Source organism: Pungitius pungitius, chromosome 10, assembly GCF_949316345.1.
Source record: "Pungitius pungitius chromosome 10, fPunPun2.1, whole genome shotgun sequence".
Classification (NCBI taxonomy): Eukaryota; Metazoa; Chordata; class Actinopteri; order Perciformes; family Gasterosteidae; genus Pungitius; species Pungitius pungitius.
In genome coordinates, this window is record NC_084909.1 from 20296766 (window position 1) to 20319174 (window position 22409).

The 22409-nt window shown below is 44.4% G+C and overlaps 1 protein-coding gene across 1 annotated transcript; it reads right to left on the bottom strand.

The window, feature by feature from the left end:
- Positions 1 to 1650: 1650 nt before the first annotated feature.
- Positions 1651 to 13898, bottom strand: LOC119228704 (insulin-like growth factor-binding protein 5). Its single transcript, XM_037488573.2, has 4 exons — positions 13141 to 13898; positions 5398 to 5615; positions 5113 to 5232; positions 1651 to 4752 (listed from the first exon to the last, which is right to left on the bottom strand). Exons 1-4 carry the CDS (start codon positions 13472 to 13474, stop codon positions 4618 to 4620), a joined length of 807 nt encoding a protein of 268 aa, XP_037344470.1. The 5' UTR covers positions 13475 to 13898; the 3' UTR covers positions 1651 to 4617.
- Positions 13899 to 22409: the final 8511 nt, after the last annotated feature.

Here is a 22409-nt window from a genome sequence, read left to right on the forward strand (position 1 = left end):
AGTATCTGACCTTTGCTGAGAAACAGGACTTCAGAATGTGTCTTTGATTCATGTACGGCAGCCAAAAGAGCATTATTTGTTTCAACGCTGCTTTCCTTAACGCGCAGTGTAGGTTCTCACAGTAACATCCGATCCGCACTGAAGAACCTTCCATTAAGGATTCCGGGTCTAAGTCCATCTTTGATGAAAGGGCTTGGATGAAAACTAGCAGACACTTGTCTGCCGTCTACAACCACCGGCATCGGAGGAATCCAGCGCTAAGTCATGCGATTTACTCTCAAGCGCTGTACATTCTTTCAAATCTCCTTTCATCTCCATCCGGGTGATGAAAAGAACCCCCCTTTACCTCTTTAAGAGATCGTATTATACAAGAGCACAAGCGGTGATTTGCACAGATCCCAATTATGCAGTGTGAAAATCTGAATGCCATTTGTACGCTTATGTCTCTAAGTACCCCGGCATTGATTCCAAAACTCACATTTAATGATGAGCCACTGGCTAATCATGTGTTTAATCACATCCCTGCATCCCAAGAGAATCACAAAGAGGAGGATCCGCAACATTCTGTGCAAACAGGTCTGAGGCCCAGCGAGGTTTGGGACGGAGTGAGTTGATGTCAGATGGAGCCATCCAAGGTTGTTCCTTAATTATGTAATAAAAGGGGCATAAATGCTTTGAAGTCCTAAGTGCAGTTGTCAGTTTCTTTGAAGGCAAATAGTAATTGTCATGTTCACTGCCTCGCAAATCAAATCTTCTACACATGTTTCCTCCTCCCCGAAGTCAAAGGCTGTGCCCTCCCTTCTGCATGTACGCACAAAGACACACCGCAACAACCTTTACGGCAGCCTTGATGTGCTGTGCCCTCCACCCTCTCATGCCCCGCATCAGTCACCCACATCTGGTTATGGTCAAAGTCCTGTATTCCTCAGGGGAAGACTTGTCCCCCCCAAAGTCCCCGTTCTCTTCCTGGAACCCAGGAGGAAATTTACCGATTCTTGGAGTGTTTTTGCATGTAAAATGTAAAATTGTAAAATTCAACACAAACTTCTCATCCAGAACATGAAATAATTCTTGTTTTTAAATGTTCACGTAATTCCATTGCGCCTCGTGATGTTATTGAAAAAGCAGGGAGACATGTGTGTGTGGATGTTGTGTGTCTTTGTTTGCACTCCCTGGTGCACGTGTGTCTTTATGAATGGACATTACACAGAGGAGTCCGTGCTGCCTGTAAGTGGTGATAAAAGTAGCTTTTCATTCACATGAATCCTCCCCCGGGCTACAAATCCCTTCCTCTGAGTCGTTAGAATAGTGAGCCCGGGCCCTCTAGATGTTATCACCCCCCCCCCCCCCCCCCCTTGAAGTTCAAACTCATGTTAAATGACTTCCTTGTTCCTGTGCAATCTTTTGACTACTGTGTTGAAAACCAGGTGACTTGCCTTCGGGCGAGGCTTCTTAAAGTCACATCCTGCGTGCTGCCTGAGGAATGGGTGTCTCAGACGTATGTCTAAGAGGTTTATCAACTCGTGCCTGGGAGATTAGCCAGCGCTTACACCCCGGGTCACTCCGCGCCAAACTGGACATTTCAAGCCATTTTGGTGTCTGCTTCTGCTTAAACAAAAGCACCACGAGAAATGACAACCTCACCCAGTGTTTAAATGAATACATAACTTTATTTAAATAAATGCTTTGTCATAACAAAAAAAAAGACAAAGGTTAAAAGAGTACATAAATTACAGGTTGAATAAATATTACACAGTGATATTCACTTTAATAATTTGAGATTTCTTGTCTTTTTTTTCTTGTTTGTTTAATGCAGTTCCAAATACTGACCATTTTATTTCCCACTGAACTCCTGCCACTGATGGGTTCATTTCACAAGCCAGTGAACACCAAATTATGAAAACCAATAGTATTGACTCATTACATCCGGAAAGTTTTATGTACTCAGAAAAAAAGCTGTACTGTCGTTACTGTACTACTGAAGTATGACATGTGAATATGAGTTTAAACCAAGTAGGAGATGGATAAAACCCGAGGAAGTCGGTACTAGCAAACAAGAAGTCACCAACACAAATAGAGGCCATTCTTTTTTAAGCCTGAACCTGCAATCCATGGCATCATATTAAAGGCTGTTCTCGGTTGCAGTGGTGCATTCCCCAGGTTTCCATAACTCCTGTTGACTGTCTTGCTAAATGCATCTAATGTCATGCAATTGGTGACCCCGTATCGGGGAAGTGGCTAGGCCCTGATTATGACCACTGCCCATGGCGTCCTCTCTCCTTTCCCTCTGTCTCTCTGAACTCCTCTCTCCATCTCAACTCTCATTTCTGTGCAATTGGCCATAAGAACATCTCTAGCTGCGTGTTACTTTAAAATCTATCTCTCCCTAAAGGATGTTGCTGTATTGGAGGTCCCAGGCATGGGCTGCACAGCCCCTGTCGACAAATATTACCTCAAAGCACCACCTTTAAAAGGTAAGCACAAGATAACACAACATCTAGCTTTTGTGGCTGTTTTTTTTTTTGTCTTTTTTATTGTTCCACCAACTTCACGATACCACATCTTAGGACGTCGTTGAGTGTCATTATCAATAGTGAGTAACTGAAAGAAGTGCAAGCTGCTTTATTTTTCGAAAGTGGTACTGGGGATTTGGGGTTGGGGCAAAGAACCTTGATAATGCCTTCACAACCGGAAGCCATTTAAGATGCACTTTCACCATTTCTCTTTCATAAGGAAACGGTTGATTTACGTCCAAACATCATTTGGCTTCCCCTCTATGGCAATGATATACATTGGCATTGGTCAAAAGCAATTGTCATAGCTTATCAGTAATCAGAGAACGATAGGAAGTAGGTCTAAATGACTATTGTCCAGAATTGCCCTGCGGTCCAGGGGGCGATAACACATGGAAATGCTATGCGTTACTGACACCATTTACAGATCCTTTATGTACATTATTCCGCACTTAATCAGAGCTAATTCTAGACCTCTTCATAATATTCTATATTTGTTGGGGTGGGGGCCAGTTTGTTATGTGTTTCACTTTCACGTCACTGTTTGAAAGGCACTGTAACTTGCACACAGAGAGAAAAAGTCTAAGTGAATTGACCCTGTTTTAAGCTGTAACCTTTTTGTTTTGATCATCCTCCCTTTAGATGTGATACCTTTGCATGGAGGCTTGTAAGCAGAAGGGTTCCAGAGGGTTAGCTTCTTTGACTGACTCTGGGTCATTCTGAGGCTCAAAAGAACTCATTCTTACAGGCTAAAATCGTTTTTTTTTTCCTTTTTCCAAGAACAATTACATTGTTGTCATACTATGTTTCTACAGGCAAAAAAAACATTCAATAACTATATTTAAAAATAATGTAATACACCATGGTTACACTGTAGTAGCTGTACTGAGGGGAAACCACTTGATAAAGGAACATGGCTCAGAAGTGGGCGGTCTTTACTTCACTAAAGGCAAAGAAAACAGCGCAAACAAAGCCGTACAGAACTACACTTCACACAACTGGATCAGAGAGACAACTGGCTCCACCGCCAAGTTGGATAAAGCGCTCAACCCGAAGGTTGAAGAGTCGGCGTGTCGCCCTGCGCGGCAGCGTCTGATTCAATAGGCACAGTTGGCATATCAGGCTAGCTACAATGTCGACGAGCCACTTACATATTTTCATCTGTGACAATCTGCTTGATCTTTTGTTTCCAAACTCTGTGTGTCACGAGACATCCTTTACATCGGTTATAGAGAAGGCCAGCCCAAAGACCACTTCAAGCGCCAGCCAATACTTGTTGTGACAAAATCAAACAAAACAGAATAAAAGGACATTCTTTTGTAATAGGCTCCATCATACACCAACACAGGCAGAAACATACCACACACACACACACACACTGTACACATACACACACTCATGCACCCATCATTTTGTGAAGGTACATCTAAGCTGGTTCCCCTATTCATAAGTGCTCTGACAGAACCACATTTCAAGAGTCAGCTGTTACAGCATATCCCCTCTCTAATGTTTCTTTTTTTTTTCTTTTGGAAAACCGACCAAAAACCAAATTACTGCCAATAAACAGTTCCACAGTGGCATCATGTTCCACAGCCTACAACTGATATGTTTTTTAATCAATGTGCCTGATGTTGAGTTTTATTCACAATGATTTTCTGTTATTTTTGTATTTTATATTATACAAAGTGTCGTATTGAAACACCCAAACTACTATAAAAATGATATCCATGGTGTGTATATATATTTTCATAGATCTGCAGCCATGGGATCCGCCTCACACAGGGGTTCCATGAGCAATAGTCAAGGGATCTATCAAATCTTCAGGAAATCTTCCCCTCATTTAAAGATGAGTGCTGGGTCGACAACAGAAAAGAAGAAAAAAAAGAAAATACAGGTGTCTTTGTTTCAGCCTGGTCGTCGTTTGGATTTTTTTTTTTTCTTCCTTTTTTTACCTCAATTGAAAAAAAAGCCAATGCAAGGTGTGGAGCAAACAGAAGGGATTCAGAGAGGAGAAGTGGGCCCTGGGTCACGTGGTGGTTATGGGCGGGGAGGGATGGTGGGAGCGGGGAGGCGGGGGGGGGGGTCAAGGGTGGTCCTCCCCTTTTCACTCGTTGTTGTTGCTGTTCTCCAGGTCTTTACACTGAATGTCCCCGCCGCTGTAGTCCGTCCCAGGGAGCTGAACGCCGTACTTGTCCACACACCAGCAGATGCCTCGTTTGCGGCCGCGAGATGGCTTGCACTGTGGGGCGAAAGACAACATGGTAGCTTTGGTGAAACCTGCTGCTAGTCGGAAAGGTTGGTGGAGGTAAAGGAACCTGGCACACGAGAAAGCAGCTCACAAAATGTTATTTGCCGGTCTTCAAAGGGTATCAGATCAGGCTAAAGTTAGCTTTCAGTTCAGTGACCAAATTGAAATCAAAGATTGTTGCTGGTTTAATTTCCCTTTCCAAGCAATACGATTTTTAACAAATGTTTGAAATGCTGGAATGACCTTAACTGGTACAGTAGCCTAATTTGAGTGCTTGGGGAACGAGTAAGCAACACTTCTAATTACTAGATATCAATGCAAAGTCCAAAGTAGGAAAGACTACAAACCCACCTGCTTGCGCTTGAAGAATCCTTTTCTGTCACAGTTTGGAAGATACAAAGACAGAGCCATTACACGAGAAGTGTCCTTCATTCCCTGAATGATCCCATCAAGCTTCCTCCTGCATGGACCCTGTGGGGTGAAACACCGTAGGGTTACAAAGGCGCTTTTATTCAGTTCAACTCAAAGATACAACGACAAAGCTACATAGTAATACTAGGCGTAACCAAAGTGTTCCCATTCTACACATGGTGGCTTTGAAGAATTATACAGAACAAGCTAACATCTAAGACTTACAAATTCCGGCTCATGCTTGTCAATGGGCAGGGGGGAGTAGTCCATGGGGGAGCCCATGGAGCGCTGTTTGCCGAGCTTCCTCTTCTGCTCCTTGCGCAGAGCGTGCATTTTCTTATTGTTCACAATGTCTTTGGGAAGGAGTGGCACTTTAGCTTGCTGCAGCTCATCTGCAATCTCTATGGTAATGGGGTCCTCGTGTTCTCGAGACTCACGTTCCGCTGTGGAGAAAACAGAATACAGTTCATTGTTGCATTTTTAAACAATGTGTGTCCGATAATGTGTTATTAACAATAGCGTGAACCATAATGTGAGGAAATGCTTGGAACTGGCGTGCAAGTTGTGTTTGTCCTCTGCTGAAATGCAAATGGATTCAATTGAATTCCTTCATTCTTATCTTCTAAAGCTGATATATGTGCCATGTTATATTAGCTAGATATCATGAACACGTTAGCAAACAATGGCTTATTAACATTCAACAAACACTTGTATTCCTCAGCATACGGCAAGTCAAATATTCATTCTTATTTTAACTCTGTTTTGGTCGCCACCAACCCTTGAGGGATATAACTGGCTTCTGTAGCTCCTAAATCCTCTACTTTGTCTGCGTGGTGCGGGTCAGATAGCGCACACTGGGATTATGAGCAGCTGTTTGCTGCAGCTCAAAGTTCTACTGATGGAGGCTGCGATAGAAAGAAGAGCTGAAAGGTGCTAGTTTTGTTTTGAGAGCAGAGGGGAAGTAAAACGTTGTTGGTGGTTAATTTTAACAAGTCACTTATATGAGTCCTCGTTTTATATATATTTATATATATATTCCCATGAGCATGAGTTTTAGAATAGATTCAACAAACTTATCTCATACGCATCATTGTTTAACCACATCATTGTCTTGGAGAAAGTTGATCTCAGGGTAAGTGTTAGTGCTGGTTTCCATTGTTCCCCTTTGTTTCAATGTAACCTCGGGAACCCACTGGCTTTTGTTCTCCGATGACATAGTGTGGAAACGGGCTACTGCAGTGAAACAATCTGGTCGAACGTGTTGCTAATTGAGTTACGAAAGATCAGCACTTTTTAAGTGGGAAATTCCCCAAGTTCCCCCAAAATGTCTAGAATGTTAAATGTCTCTTTAAAGAGCGATGTCTGTTCCAACAGTCCTCATGGAGTGGAACAATTTAAATATAGATGCATAATTGCAACATTTTACAATTAATGGGGAAAAAAGCAATTATTTGCCATCTTCATGAATCTGAGATGTGAATGTTTGCAGCTTGTTAATCCTTCCCCTTTGAATACAATACCAGGTGCTTTTCCCGGGTTTTGCACCACCAACTGTTGCTTGGCATTTTTTTATGGAGGAGGGGAGGTTGGACCTCTGATGAACAGCTGATGAAATCCTTCAGCTGACACAGGAGTTTAAGCTCTCAACAACGCCACCATCTGACCTTGTCATACAGTTATAGAAAAGTAGTGTTAAAAAACCCATTCATGAAAAGCCAATTAGAATTTATTATTATTATTTCAACATATTGGTCTAAAGGTGAGTTTAAGTCACACAAATACAGAAACACAGTGTGCATATATACATGAGTTAACAGATGTCTATAACTTGGGAAAAGGGGATCACATGATGCATGGCTGCATATGCGGTGCTCGGAAAATTTGCTCGCACGTTATCTGGACTGCTAAGCTTCAGCGGGGGCCTCTGAGTGCTGTAACTTTACGGCGACGTGGCCCTCATTAAACCGATTTAAATGTCAGGCTGAGGAAATTCCAGTTGCTGTGCGAACTCATATAAATGCTTGTACATTTCTGTCACATTTTATGCGCTGCTTAGACGTAATTTTAGCTCCCCCAGGGGGGAACTATAGACTCTTGATAGGATGTTTACAGGTTTAGGTCCTTTATCCTTACCCCCCGCAGTCCTCCAACCCACACACTCCCTCTTCTCTTATGTTTGGGGCTCAGCCTCTTAAGCCTCAACCCCCAGCCCAGAGGTTCTTTGAGGGCACAGAAAGAAGCCCTGAGCCCCCACCCTCACCCCTCACCCAATTTTGGCTTAGCTGTTCCATAAGTACAGAGTTATTGTGGGGACTTTGCCAGGCCCCAACTGGCCGAAGCGATGGTGCCAGTGGATGACCCTGGTTATATTTATCTGACAAGGAAACCCGTCGTGGTGCACAGGGCCAGGGGCACTGAACCAGAGAGGAATGTTGGCTGCGGACCGGAGGGCCAAGTGCTGCTGAAAGACAAATCAACTTCCACACAAGCAAGAGAGAAAAGGCTGGAGAAAAAAAAAAGATGTCACAAATTGCCATAAAGTCGCTGACTGGCCTGTTGGTACACAGCCTCCGCAGAGACAAAACAAGGACACAAGCTCCAAAAAGCTGATGTTCAAAGAGCCCTGACACAGCATGAGCGTCTGGAGTCTCTGGGAGGGCAGGGGAGGGAGTTGGGGGGGGTGATTACCAGAATTGGGTCTTTGGCTTCTGCGCTTGCACTGCCGTCTCTTTGAAATTAATCTCACAACTCATGACTTGGCAGGCCTTGGTTTGTGTTTAGATATGTCCTTGTGTCTCCCCCGCTCAGACTACGAGGCTATTACTCGCTATAAATAAATACGTCAAGCCAGCATTCCTATGTACGCCCGTGCATGCGGCCACGGTGGAAAAACACTGCATTTTCTGCTGCACGGCCCACTAATTCCTCCGAATATTTAATTGAAATGCCACATATTTGGCAATGAATAATAAAAACCAGGGCTGTGTTTTTATTTTAATGTGCATTCTTGTTTCATGTGTGATCTCATTCGACGAAAGAAATGGCTCAACTCAGGGGGTCCGAGCCGTGGCACATCGATTATATTCACCTCACAAATGAGTCACTTTGAAAAATGTCTCTGCTAAACTGCATTCAAGACAAATGGAAGCGCTAAAGACAATAGGTGTTTGACTTATGTCGTCCTCCACTCACAAAATTGCCAAATTTATCTTTTCTGAAGTGGGCTCTTTGGCCCTCAGTTTTTCCATGCTCACGGTACCCAGCTTGTAAAGGACGACGCTTACAGGGTCTGTGTTTAACTCCTGAAACTCAGCCAAGACGCCGGACGGGTGCCAAGTGAGCCAAGTCATGTGCAGCTCCTCCATTCAGCTGAGCCCGAAGCTGTGCCGCTATCGCTCTCTCTCTCTCTCTCTCTCTCTCTCTCTTAGCTCCAGCTAAAGATTTCATTAGGATGAGAGGAGCGGAGCAGCCAAAGGAGCTGCACCTGATACTTTTCCGTTTAAAAATTAACATCTGCTCCCCATTATGCTTCATGAATATCCCAAGTTTCTTCGGGGCAACAGTCCGAGAATGAAAGATAAGCTGCCACGTCTTCTTTCCTCCAGATCTTTAAGACTATAAAAGAATTTAGACGGCGAGGACACTAGATTGTCCCACCTCTGATCAGATTTTCCAGCCTTACACGGCGTTTGTTATGTCCGGCCTTTGTTTAATTGCATCATAAATTACATCTTTTCAAGATGTAAGAGTTGTGAATAAAGGTCTAATTTCAAGCGCAAGATAATGTGGAGGTAAATAAGCGTGAGGGATTGTGTCATATAAAGGACCATGCTATGAAACCATCCTCAGGCCTCAGACTACTTAATATTAAGTAGATAACCCTGCAGTTTCTAGAGCGAGTCGTGCAAGTCACCGGGGATGTGCATAAGCAAAGCTCCGATGACCAAAAGGAAAAATGGGTTGGAGAGACTTTTAAACATCTTAGGGAGGCTACATATTTTTTCAGATCAAGTAAAAAATGTAGCATCCCCATCGTGAAACCCTGTGACGCGGGTGGCGTGTTGGATTGTCATAAAGTGACAAGATAGGATACACCCTTGGCACATGACCTGACAGCTAGTGCACGTAGCACGGTTACGTGAGACGACTGAAAGGCTGATGACTGGAAATAAGGCTCCATTCCAAACCAGTTGGAGCAGAAACAAAATGTGGGCCTTATCAAACGTTCTGTCCGTGACAGTGTAAAAGTTGAAATGTTTTGATCCTTAAACTCTGTGGTTTCCATGGAGCTTCTGTTGCTCGACCCCGTGCGTGGCCTCAGCCGGCTCCTGGAAATGCAGGAAATAACTCTTCCCACGGTATTGTGTACGCAGAATATATTCATGCAATCAAAAAGTTTCCTGCTTTTCTGAAATCTCTGTATAAATAGCAACAAGAACAATTCTAGGATTATAAATCACAAAGCAGGAATTACGAGAGGATGCAAAAACTTCCAAGAGGGGAAATGCTTCTGTAGGTAAGCAAACTTTCTGACCCCTTTTTCCTCAGTGGAGACGGGTGCACGTTTCACAGTGCAAATTATCACAGCGAGGCGCATGGCTCCCCCGCTTCACATTACTAATTTTGGTCTACGGCCTCATCCTGCATTTGAGTTGGGTTTTTCAACAAGCCACATGGACGGACATAACCTCTTTTTTTGGGTCACCATCGCCGCAAGAGAATTGCCGGGTGTGACGGCGCTCTGACTCCCCCGATGGCAGGGGGCAGCTATTTTGGCAAGAGTCGAGCACTCCCGGCTGTGCTGCACAAATCCCATCTCCATGCGGCACAGGAAGCAGCACAGAGAGTGACGAACTGACGTTGACGTTAATGCATGGATTTGGCAGTATGAACGTGCAATAATTGGATGTGCTGGAACATTCTTTCCTTCACAAAACAACAATGGGTCACTTTTGTTTTTTTAGCAGGAAGAAGTTTTCTTAGATGAACTTACCCACTGCATGAGGGACAAACAAAAGCGTCACTTTTCTCTCATGCTCACACAGCGCCATTTAAGCGAAGTTCCTGCAGCCTCCATTGTTTCCCAAATCCTAAAGAACCCAAAAGGCCTATTTCTGGTCCACTCTCCCGCTTATAGGTGTTGTAGGTGAGATCTCAGTACACAGGTCAGGTGTCAAGACGTGTGACATCATTTTAAAGCCCAGCATGGGGCCACCATTGAATCACATGCAGAAAGACTGCAGCGAAAGCGCTGATATCCTCCCCAGCTGTTGCCACAAGCAGGTAAGAATCTGTACAAATACAGCCGCAACGTGTGGAAGATCGTCCTGTTTTCTACATCAGGGGTATCAATGTCACATCTGAGAAAGCGGATTCCTTGCGTTTTATTGGCGTTGATTTTCCTTTCTAAGCCCTCGTGCAACATTTTCACAAATTGACCTTTTCAATAATTCTCTGGAACACCTGCAACGGATCAGTTGCAGCATGCTAAGCCCTCACTGCGTTGTCTCAGATGTTCAAGGTGAGACGGATGGAAAGCCATTCAGCCTTTCCTTTCGCATGAGCCTGCTAATGAAGCTGTGGGGCAGCTGGGGCCCGCATCTGACCGGGGGCTATATCTACCACGCCATGTCCACGCGAACGCCCAATGTCCACGGACGCTCGAAGACAATCAGCGTTTTACCGCTTGCTTTCATTCAGACGGCCATTCTGAAAGTAAGCGATGACAAGTTATTCCGCAACTAGCTGCAACCGCGAGGTGTCGGAGGTCTGCAGTTCGACTCGATGGAAAACCACTAACTCCGACGGAACTGTTCAGCAACGTACTAAAACTGCGTCGGCACGCACTCAGAGAGCGAATGCAAAGTAAAGTGCAGTAAAGGTACCGGGCTTCCTGTTGCTATGCTAGGAAGAGGGCACAGTATTTCTTTTCATGTGTGTGTTGAGTACTCCCTTATCATCTTTTGTTTCTTGGCAAAGAACAATCTGTTTTAAAACATGAGGCCCTTTGAGAAGCTTAAAGGATGAGGGGGCGTGTACCAATGAAGTCATATCTGTTGGCAAGCTTTTTGGGACACGTAGGGGGCTAACAAAGTTGTAGTGGCCCCAGCAGGGGACACACCTTGGCGCAAGCACAGCAGCAGCTAAATGTGAGTCGCAGAGCGATGGCCAGGGTCCATTTTTGTACATAAGCTTTAAAGAAAAGGAAAAAGAGGGCCGGGGGGTTAGGGGAGCGTTTGTAGGATAGCGAAATATTCCTCTCCCACTTTTTGGCTGCCCCAGCCAATATTTAGTAGGCTGCGGACACTTGAGCTCCTCCTCGTAGTGTTTGGTTTGCTCAGCAGCACAATGACAGCTGCAACCCCACACCACAGGAAACCAGAAGCTCACCTCACCAGCACCCGACCAGAACCGGTCCATGCAGACAGAGAGAGACAGAGACATTGTGCTGAATCACTGCGTTGTGAGTAAGCGCCCACGCAGGGGATGCAGCGCCAGAGGCCAGAGAGAAGATGCTGTGATTTGCCTCCGTGAGCCAACAAAGGAGTCAGGAACCGCGTCCGTGCGCGTGCGTGTGCTTTGTGTTCGAAACCAGAGCCGAGACAAACCTGCCCGAGGTGCCATCATTCACACAGACAATGCGCGCCCACGCGGCCCCGCCCCGAGAAGAACGAACCCACAGGACCCGAGGTCTCTAAACCAGTGGCGTGCACGGACAAACCGCTGTGACGTCACTAAGTGGCGAGTTGTTCTGCGCTCTTAATGACTCTTGTCAACATCCCCAAAATGAGCCTATGTTATGGAATGGGGGGGGGGGGAACCCTTTGTGGTTATCACCTACTTATCTAGTTGTTGACAAGCTGCTGACACTCTCGGGCGGCAGCCCCCCCCCCCCCCCCCGCCTCCCCCAGCCACGCAAGAAATGCATTAAATCATTCTCTTTCTCTCCGTGACGTCGCTCTTCTTTTCATGTCTCTCACGCGCACATTTAATCCGGGACCGCGACGCGGGCCTGAATCCATCGCCGTTCCGCGTTCACGGGATGCCGTGCGGGTCGGAACCCTGTTGGACACCATGGAGTCTTTGAACGTTGAACACGCCACGGTGCGAGGGACAGAAGAAGAATAGAAGAAAGACAAAGAGGTAGAAAAGCGTGATGAGGGCGGGGACGTGTTGACAGACACTTGTTACACGAGTGGAAATCAAATGTCCTCTTAGTCCCCCTCAGATAAAAAATGATCACGTCTCAAAAATGAAGGATAACGGATCAGCGGTGAGACCTCGTGACAACAACCATTAACATGGGACTATTTTCAAGCTGCCTGGATGACTGTCGCTAGACCGCAGTTTGACAACCACGGCCCGCACTGGAGACACGCTTCCAGGGGAGAGGGGGGGGGGGGGGGGGCGGCGTCATGTGCGTTGTTACCGCAGCGGGAGCGCCCGCAACAGAGGGAACAACCGGCCACCGGGCGCACGTCGCCGTGTCCCCGCACACGTGTGGCGTGACTGCGACCAGCGTTCGTGTCACGCGGAGAGGGAGCAGTGTTTTAAGCTCATAGGGGGTGAGGGGGGGGGGGGGGGGCGGTGGATACAAGTTAATCAGACGGCCCCCTCCAACCATCTGTCAAACAAGCGCTCCGTCAGGGAGCAGCGGGTAGCGGGTCTCCTGCCCCCGACCCCCCCAATCCCCCCCAGGATGTGACAAACGCATGCTATTAACAAACATGTTATTTTACCTTGCTGTGGGGAAAATACATACATAAAAAGGTTTGGATTGTAGCTTCTCATGTGCATCTATAGCAGCACACGGCGGATTCCCGCATGGATCCACGCGTTATGTCACGCGCTGCTGTCCCCAATCTGGACGACGCTTCTTCTTTTTTTTGCGCGTTGCGCGTCCAGCAGCCCGGACCCACACATCCCCACGTCGAACCCGGTGCATGCATTGAGTGCGCGTCTCCTTACCTATGGGCGGGTGGGCGGGCTTGTATCCTTTCTCGTTGGTGCACACTCCCCTGCCGTGGAGAAGGGCGTGCAGGGGCTTCTCCTCGCCGCTCCGCGGCAAGCAGCGCAGGCCCTGGGTGCACGTCCCGGTGTACACGCCGCACGCCTGCCCCTCGGATAGGGCGCACGTAAGGCAGCAGCCGCAGCCCGGCTCCTTGACCAGCTGGCATCCGACCGGGACCGGGGGGCACATGGATAGCGCCTTCTGGTCACAAGGCTCGCACGGCACGTATGAGCCCAAGCACCCGGACAGTCCCAAGATGAATGTCACCAAGAGGCAGAGACTCAGAAACATTGTTGGTGTTGCTCTTCAGGTATAAGCATAAACCTCAATGAGAAGAGGAGGGGGAACCAAAGTAGACTGGTCTAATGAGCACAATGCCTCGGTCAGATAATCCGATTTTTAAAGCTAAAGCCAGGAGTCTTTATCCAAGAGTGTTGCTATTTGTTTAAAACACATTAATTGTGCGCCGTGCACCCTGCAAAAAGACTTCAAATGAGCAACTGGAAAAAAAGAAGATATATTTGTGTTTTCTTTCCCTAGAGATGTCCTCTGCAAGAGCAAAGAAATTCTTTGCACAAAATCTCAACTTCTCTCCCCTTCAGTTTGGACTCCAGTACTTTCTCCAGCAGAAGTTTCCTGAGCAGACTGATCAACTGGAGAGCTGCCTTGCCTTTTAAAAACAGCCGAGCCCAAACCCCGAACTGAATACGCTATGCAAAGCAGCGAGGGAGGGAGGCGCACTTGTTCCACGACTTGGCGCGCGGCCAGACCTTTTTTTTTTTCTTCTTCTGCTTCTTGGTCTCACCCTGAAGACTGAACTGATGCAGAGAGCCACGGAGCCCTCATCCGAATCCGAACAGCACCGGGGGGACCTGCGGCAGAGATCCCGGTGGCGTTTTCAGTCCAACGCACATCGTCCAGCTCGTTTCTCATATAAGTTTCTGTCTACAAAACGGTTGTTGAGGTTATTCTTTTTAGAGATTCATCTTGGAAAACGTCCAAGATTAGAGACACATAAGAAATAACACATCATCACCAACAACGTCTATATTTTAATTTGGTGGAAATGAAAACATCTTTAACTTCCATTTGACGTCTCAGGGGATTTTTTTTTAAAACTTTTTGTTGATGAAAAATAAATCCTTGGTAACTCTGCTTGAGTCATGCTCCATTATGACGGATTGAAAGGAATAGCCTTCATAAGGAAAAGCAGCAAAGCGACATCTTAAGTGATGCTTTGCATTCACGTTTGGAATAAAACGTTTTTTCCACCAGAAAGAACAAACATCCCTTATTGAATTCACTTATTTAATGGGTTAGGACACAAACACACATTTCCAGGTATTTGTACTATATATATATATACAGTATATATATATATATATATCTCAGGCATCAGGCTGACAAGTTAAATGTATATATATGCATAAATACCCTGTATTGAGAATAATTCCTGATTGCTAGTGTGTGCTCTAAATCAGCCCATCCGGGGCTGTTATTTCCATCTCTGCTGCTCTTAGGGCAGGTTTTGGTCCTTAAGTGTCAGGAAGCTGTGTGGCGTGTCCTTCCCACGTCCATCCACTGCCTGATGAACGTTCACACGGTCGCTCCCTGAACGCGGCTATCAGTTCGAGCTAAGCTGCCTCTGCAGGCTTATGCTCCACAGGGAGGTGATTTACTCTCCAGGTTGGTTTTACTCTCAGTTGACCACTAGAAGGCACTGTTAACAATGATAAGCTCTGCGCAGCAGTGGACTCACGTGTCCACTACTTGGGAACTTGACGCACAGTAACTGATCAGCAGCAACAGCACATGTAGAGGACTTGTTGATGTTACATAGGTACACGTGGATCTATAAACAGAGCTACTGAAGTATTTATTCAAAACCAAACGTGGACAAATGCTTAATCTCACTTACATGAAATTGCATTATAATGGGCGTTTGAAAATGTCTTTGTAATAGCTCTGTATTTGTTTTCACCACAGCATTAGTGAGGCACATGTTTAGTGTTTCCTTTACTTCAATTCAGCCAAGTTGGTTTACACACTGTAAAAAAGAAAAAAGTTGGGTGAACTTAAAATTTCAAGGCAACAAACGTCAGTAAAATGTCGTACGGTTCCATAACCACCGTTTACATATCTGGACTGCTTTTTTTTAACTTCCTTTTTCCTCTGGTTTCTCTTACACGTCTTCATCCATGCTTATCGCATCCCAACTTTTGCATTCAACCATAAACATCTGGATCGGACAGACGTTTCCTTTTTTTCAGAGCTTGACACAAAACGACAGATCCATAGAAAAAGTAAAAAACAGCTCTCAAATTAATGCAGCAGCCGCAAAAACTGCACCGAGTGAACTTTGATGGTTCAACTTCTTACCAGCCAGCTCCAGAGCGAAGCACTGTGGTGTAAGTCAGTGTTCCCTCCAAAACCAACATGAGCGGTAAAACCATGCAAGAGCAAACCAAGACATAAATCGGAGCTACCCGAGCAGCGATAATGAACAGGATTAAGACAGTAAAGCAGCGTGGATTAACGCTGCATCCACCAAATCTGAGCTGAGCACGACACGATGGATGGAGAAAGAGGATGACAAATGACAAGGGAAGTATGCTCCAAGTTCAAGTTCAGGATGTAAAAGATTCTACATGGAATAATTATTTAGGTCCGTTCATGCAAAAGATCCGTTATTGCTTTATACGTGCCAAATAAATGAGAAAAAGAATCAACATTGACAAGTTTCACACTGCTGTTTGTACCACATCTCCGAACCCGACTAACGTGTAGTTAAAAATATGTTTGTTGCTCCGATAGTGACCCGGGCGGGTTTACCTTGGAGCTACAGGTGGGCCTAGAAGATGGCAGTCTCTCATGCGTTCGCCATGTAGCTGTGGGTTTGTGTGGGCAGGTATTTTTGTGTTTTACGTCCTTGAATTCCCCATAAATGGAAAATAACAAACTTTAAAAAATGCAGCTTGTAATTTGTCTTGTTTCACTTCGTCAGGCCGTCACTTTACATATACACAAGAGGAGAGCGCAATACACAAACACTCCTGGACACACAAACAGTCCCATTTCCAAGGAGAGACAGAAAAGTGTTGTTGTGTTTATCTGTTGAGACCAGACAGCACGGCTCCGGCAATGAACCTGTTGGCACTGCGCATTCTGTCATTTAAAGTGTGGAATTAACTCTGTCCGCTGTGGAGTCCTAATGGAAAGAATGTGAGAAAGAAACGTGGATGTGCAAATGTGTGAGTGAGCAGGATGGAGATTAAGTCAGAAAGAAAGGAAGGAAACACTTTGACTAATACACTGGGCTCACACAGCTTTCAATTACAGAAGCCATTGGTTTCATCCTCTGTGAAATCAGTGGATTTCTCTGCTACAGGCAGCACGTAACCATGCAATTATTTAATATATCTGGGTTTCACTGGAGCGCTTCAATACCTATTATGGCATAAATGGTGTTTCAGAGACTTTTATTATGTGTCAAGAATAAGAATATTGACTTTTTCTGTCATGCCAATGGTCAAGCTTTAACGAATCCTTTTAAATATTTGTGTGAAATATTAGCTACTGACAGCCGCAATAAATAAAACTGATATCAGTATCAGCCTTGAAGCAAATGAAATCCATATTGCAGAAAAATAAATCATTTCTTTAATGACTTGAAAGAAAAGTCGGTGGTCTCAGCTCATGTGCTCAATAAAAGCCGAGGCCAAGTCACTTCTGTAGGAAGGGGGAAAGTATCTCCTAATCAATTTGAAGCTTTTTAAAAGATCTGTATTCACTAAATAGTGTGAAAGAATCAACTTGCTCCTGCCTGGATTGGATCTCCCTACAGTTGACCTGGTTGCCATAGAGACATTGTCAACAGCGCTGTAAACTTTGGGGTGATGAGCGCCGTGCGGATTCCTATTAGCACGGAATCTCCTTGGTGTCATTTTGAGGACACCTGCATCGATCTCGTGATGCAAAACGGTGCCAAGGCTTATCAGGCCGTTAAGTGTAAAACCATAACCAGGCGGTAGGCTTTTTATAGTCTATTAATGCACGGTTGGCCAAACAAAATCTGGCGGAGAACAATTTGACGTGCGCATGAAACCAAAGGGAGGAGTGGGAGGTGTGGGGTGTGTGAGCACCTTGGGGTCTTGCTTTGGGGCTCGGACCTGTGGCATGAATGAGGCTGTGCAGGGTTTTCTTAAAAGGGGATGTATTAGAAGTTTCATTTCATTATATTTTTATCTGCACTATGTTGTCTGTATATTGATTGTTTTAGACATGCATTGTAGTTAAACAATGATTAATGGGGTTTGTTCCCAAGTTGACTAATGCCCATTGTTGTTTTGTAATTTAAGATGCATTCGCCTCTGAGGGTGAGGGCTCCCTCATCGGTCGCAAAGGACATGTTTAAGAAGGAAAATATGTGATATTAACATTAGTGATGGTATGATTCATACAGGCTGTGCTTTGACAGATACAGTATATGAATTACACACAGAATGGATGACAATACAGTGCTCGGCTACTGCTGTTTGTTACAGGGTTGTAACTTTAGACATCTAGGCAGTGACGACTACGCCTAACCTCAGCTAACACACGGATGGGCAGAGCGGAGGATCATTGGAGGAAATGAGGCAAGACCAGTTGATGAAACAGATCAGCTTTGATATAATTAGTACGTGTGATTTATTCTAGAATTTTTGTCTTGAATAGATAACTAATCAAACAATAACCCGCTTGTGCCTCAATTGGCCATTGAAAGAGCTGCAGCTCTTTGGGACCAATGCATTGGCTTCATGTTTTCAGCACCTGGGGTTGTCGCCTGGTTTACATCCACGGCTACCTGAAACAGGAGGGGTTCACTGAGCACTACATAGTCATTGTGTCAATGACTCAGCCCCATGCGGACCATTGGAAAGGGCCTTCTCCTGCTTGTTCTTGCTTATTGAAAATACTCAAGTTGCAACAATCACTAAATACCATCATTTAAACCTGTGTAAAAGTGACCATAATGTTGACAGCCGTTCCTTTCATCCGTCCTAAATCCGTCTGAGCTCTTTCCATTAGCCACGGGGATAACTTTGCTGCAGTTCGCTGTCATCTCTTTCTGAAAACCCGTTCCAACTTTAATGACGGCAGTGTCTCCCCAGAGGGCAGTGGTTCAAATGAAGACAAAAAACGCCTGGCAAAGCAGCGAATCTGAAATTACACCCCAATTGTTGGTGTAAGGATATTTAGCAAATGGCAGACATAAAACTTTGCCTCTGGATGTGAGGTTTCCAGTTTTTTGATTAGAGAGTGGGTTTGAGTTTTGATTTGGTCAAGGCTCTGGTTGTGACTGCAATGCTACAGAGAATCCCAAATGGGCCCTAGTGGACAAGGAAGCTTTTGCAGAGTATGTAATTACATAGTAAATTATTCAGTGGCTCCAAATCAAAACATAAAGGCATTCATTTTCAAAACCAGCTTACAAGGAAAGCCTCTGGCAGCGCACAGCCACTCGGTTAAAAAAAGGAGGTTGTCTACATATATTTTAACCATGTACCTGCAAGACCTTTATTGTTTTTGAGGGAATCAACTTTTGCATTTTATTATTCACTGGGGCACTATGAAATATTGTCAATAAACATGAAGCAAGAAGGTCATCTGTGCAGACAGAGAGCCTCATCTTTACAAATCAATATGATGGTGTAAACCCGGGACATCTTAGACCAGGGGTGTCAAACCCGCCCCACACTGCACCACTTTGATCGCAAGATCTCATTTTTTGTTCTTAGATTTAGTGCAGGGTTTTCCTCTTTCGAGAGTGATTTTTACTTGAATAAACTTTGATTTTGACCTTTGCTTCTCGAGTCGTGGATTTGGGTTCAGGTCTACTGTTTGGCCGTGACATGATGTTCTAAATCAAAATTTAAATACTTAAAATTGCAACCACAAAATCTCCTCTCTTGCAACCTTACGTTACAACACATTCATCAACAAATAGGCGTTTTGATGTACATTGATGTTGGAACCACATTTTAGCCGCTTGAAAAATAGGTTGAAATGAGGTCTTAGACCTTCAGACCTAATTTCAACCACTTTTCTACCTGGAAATGAGCTCCAGTGCAAACCGGGGTAGAGTATCATGGTGCCTGCTCGCCCTTTTATAGTATTATTACAGCTCAGTCAGACTCGAGCCACTATCGCGCATGTCATATTTTCCGCTGATTGTCTCGCTGCGTTCACACGTCGAGGGGGGGCTTAAAGAAGGATCTGTTTTTTCACTTCTGGAGTTATTGCTACATCAGTAGAGAACAGAGCTGCATCATCCTGTTGGAATAAATGAACCAAAAAAAATGATAATGATAATACATGTAGAAATGTTTAGTGTAGAATTGTAGTTTGTTGGATGTTAGATAGTAGTTGTAAGTTGTAAGTAAGTGTTAGTAGTTATAAGATGAAGACAAACTATGTATGCTATGTTGTTATATTCTCTCATTGAGGCATGAAGCCAAATGTATCTACATAGAATGTATTGGAATGTGAGGGAGGGATAAGACAGAGAGGTTTAAGGTTACAGCAGCAGATTCACACCTGGATGTGAAGAGGATGAACCAGGAGGAGACACTTTGAAGGAGAAGCCAATCACATTCAAATGCACCCAGAATACCCCCCCCCCCCTCCCAAAGAAGGACCAAACCCGGAGAAGAACTGTTATTTTCCAGCAGCCGCTTTGATAAGTCACATTTGACTGAATTCTCTATTTCGCATAATATTTCACTATTCACATTGTGTTTCACTTTTTAAATTGTATTTCTGACTCTTTTGATTCATCGTAGTGTGATCTCCCTCGAGGACTTTCTCCAAGTTCGCCGAAAGGATAATGAACATTAAAAAGTATTTTTATAGTAGTCGTTGTGCTCCTCTAGCCTTTGCATAATTTGCTTGTGCAATAGAACCCAAACATGTTCTTGCCACCCTAAATGGACCTCACTCTACATTTTTTTCATTAGAAAGTAAGTTGATACTTCTCTGTTCTGAACACAGCCTGATATCATGCTGCCATTAGCTTTGTGGTTAACTTGAATATTTCAAAAGTCTGTATCTTGCACCTTGGTTTGATCTTTATTGTTGGATCAGAAACACTGACGATAAAGGAAAACAGACCTAAGTATCTATATTCTTTTCTCCTTGGCCACATGTTTTAGAGATAAACACGTGTTTCTGGTTTTGAGGGAATGTTGAATAATTGCTCAAACCTACTGAAGTCAAAGTATCAACAACAGTGTAAAGGAATACTCAATTAGCAGCTAAAGTCCTGCATTCAAAAGGTTAATGTACAGAAGTATTGTGAAAGCTGGCAAAAGTATGTGGTTTATAAACTAATATTCAAGACCTTATCAACACCAATGCACTTAGAAATCCTTCATTTTATCCCCAAAATGAAAGAACTCGTTAGCTATTTCCAACTTCAGAGTCTGCTATCTATCTTACTTTAATAAATATTGTCAGATAAATGTAGTAAGTAAGTAATTGAATAGATATCCTGGAGCTTTAACATTTTCAGATGACAAATGACAAAAAGATAACAATTGAAGTACACTGCAGGTTTAAATAGTCCAAATTTTGAATGATGGGGAAACAGATCCTCTCTGGTCTTTGTGCACCTCAATAATGCTTCTTTCACATGTTTTCACTCAGAGAGTGAGCGAGACAGAGAAGTGGCCTCATATGCTTAGATGTATGCAGTGCGGTCAGATGTTTTTGTGTATTTATCTGCTTTGTTGCACAAAACCTTGTGGCAAGCCTGCTTTTAAAAGAACTTCATAAATTACTTTGTTGACGAGACCAGACATGAGAACGAATGGAGATAAAACTTGGGTCGGTGCAATCAGTCCAAAAAATAAAGTGACTCCATCTGGTTCTGTAAAGGCCCTGGTGTTGACATTATTAAGTCAGAAAAACCTCCAGTGTGGTGGAGTTATTTTGGACTCTCCACACTTGCATCTGCTCTACTTCAGTCGTAAACCGGCGCAATAGATTTGTCACAAGACACCAAACTTTTATTGTACGTCATCTCTGAGTACCTTATTAGTGGTGAGTATCATTACACCATAATGAATGCATATGAGAGTTAAGAACGTTCAACCACAAAAACAAACTTGACAAAGGGACCAGTACTCTAAATTCAAACAATTGGGATACAGTGATGGCCAAATAGATGTCTCCGAACTTACTTAAAATAAAACAAAAGCATGTAATCTTCCGATGTAAACCAAATTTCAAGATGAACAAGAAGTCAAAACTACTTTGCTCACATTCCTCATTCCAGGTCAGTCCCCAGGGATTGCTTGATTGGGTCCCCTAATTACCCAGAAGCCTCAGGGGGTTGTTAACCCAGCACAGTCTCAGTCGGCACACGTCCTGGTCGGGCTGTGGCGGTGGGGGTCAGTCTCCTCCATCAGCATGTTGCTACTGACCCATGCATTGTATCACATTGCACTTATTTAAGAAGGTCAAGACTTGTGGAACCTGGTGCCTTTTGACTAACCCGACCCTCGACCCTGTGTGGACACTTGCTCCGTTTTAGTCCCCAACAATAGGTCCCATTCAGAGCCAGGCAAACATTAAGGCATCTGTCTCTGCAGTCTGAGGCAGAACATAGATCATCAGCAAGGGAAGGAGTCGGTAGTAGGTGCTGCTCTTTATTTTCTTTTATAAAATAGACCTGCAGGCTTTGAGTACAGAAATGCGTTTTAATGAGATGTTTATTAGATATTGCCCCTACTTCAAAATTTTTATCAACATGTCATGGTAAATCTGAAAATAAAGCCACATCACAAGTGTTTGTGTTAATTTTGGCATAACCACAAATGTACTTACGTGTGATTCTTAAAGGTCTAGTACATAGCAATCCTTGCTTACTATCGGACGCATTTCATTTTATCCCAAAGCAACCCAGGTAAGGTAAGGACTCCAGCGGGATGCTTGTGACGGTTTCCTCCTTCTGGCAGATGAGAGGCTCGTTGTTTTCGTCATATTGACTCGTTTTGGCTTACGGCAGGGCTGTTGTTCGTCACCGCTACTATTTACTGTCCGGTTCCCCCCCCCCCCTTCCCTACGTCAGCCGGCGGGGAGGGGGTAGATCGCCATGACTTGGTTGGTTGAAAAGTAGCTTGTGAGGCTGAAAAGTGTGGGCACCCCTGGTCTAGTACAAAAAGATTCTAGAATAAGTCAAATA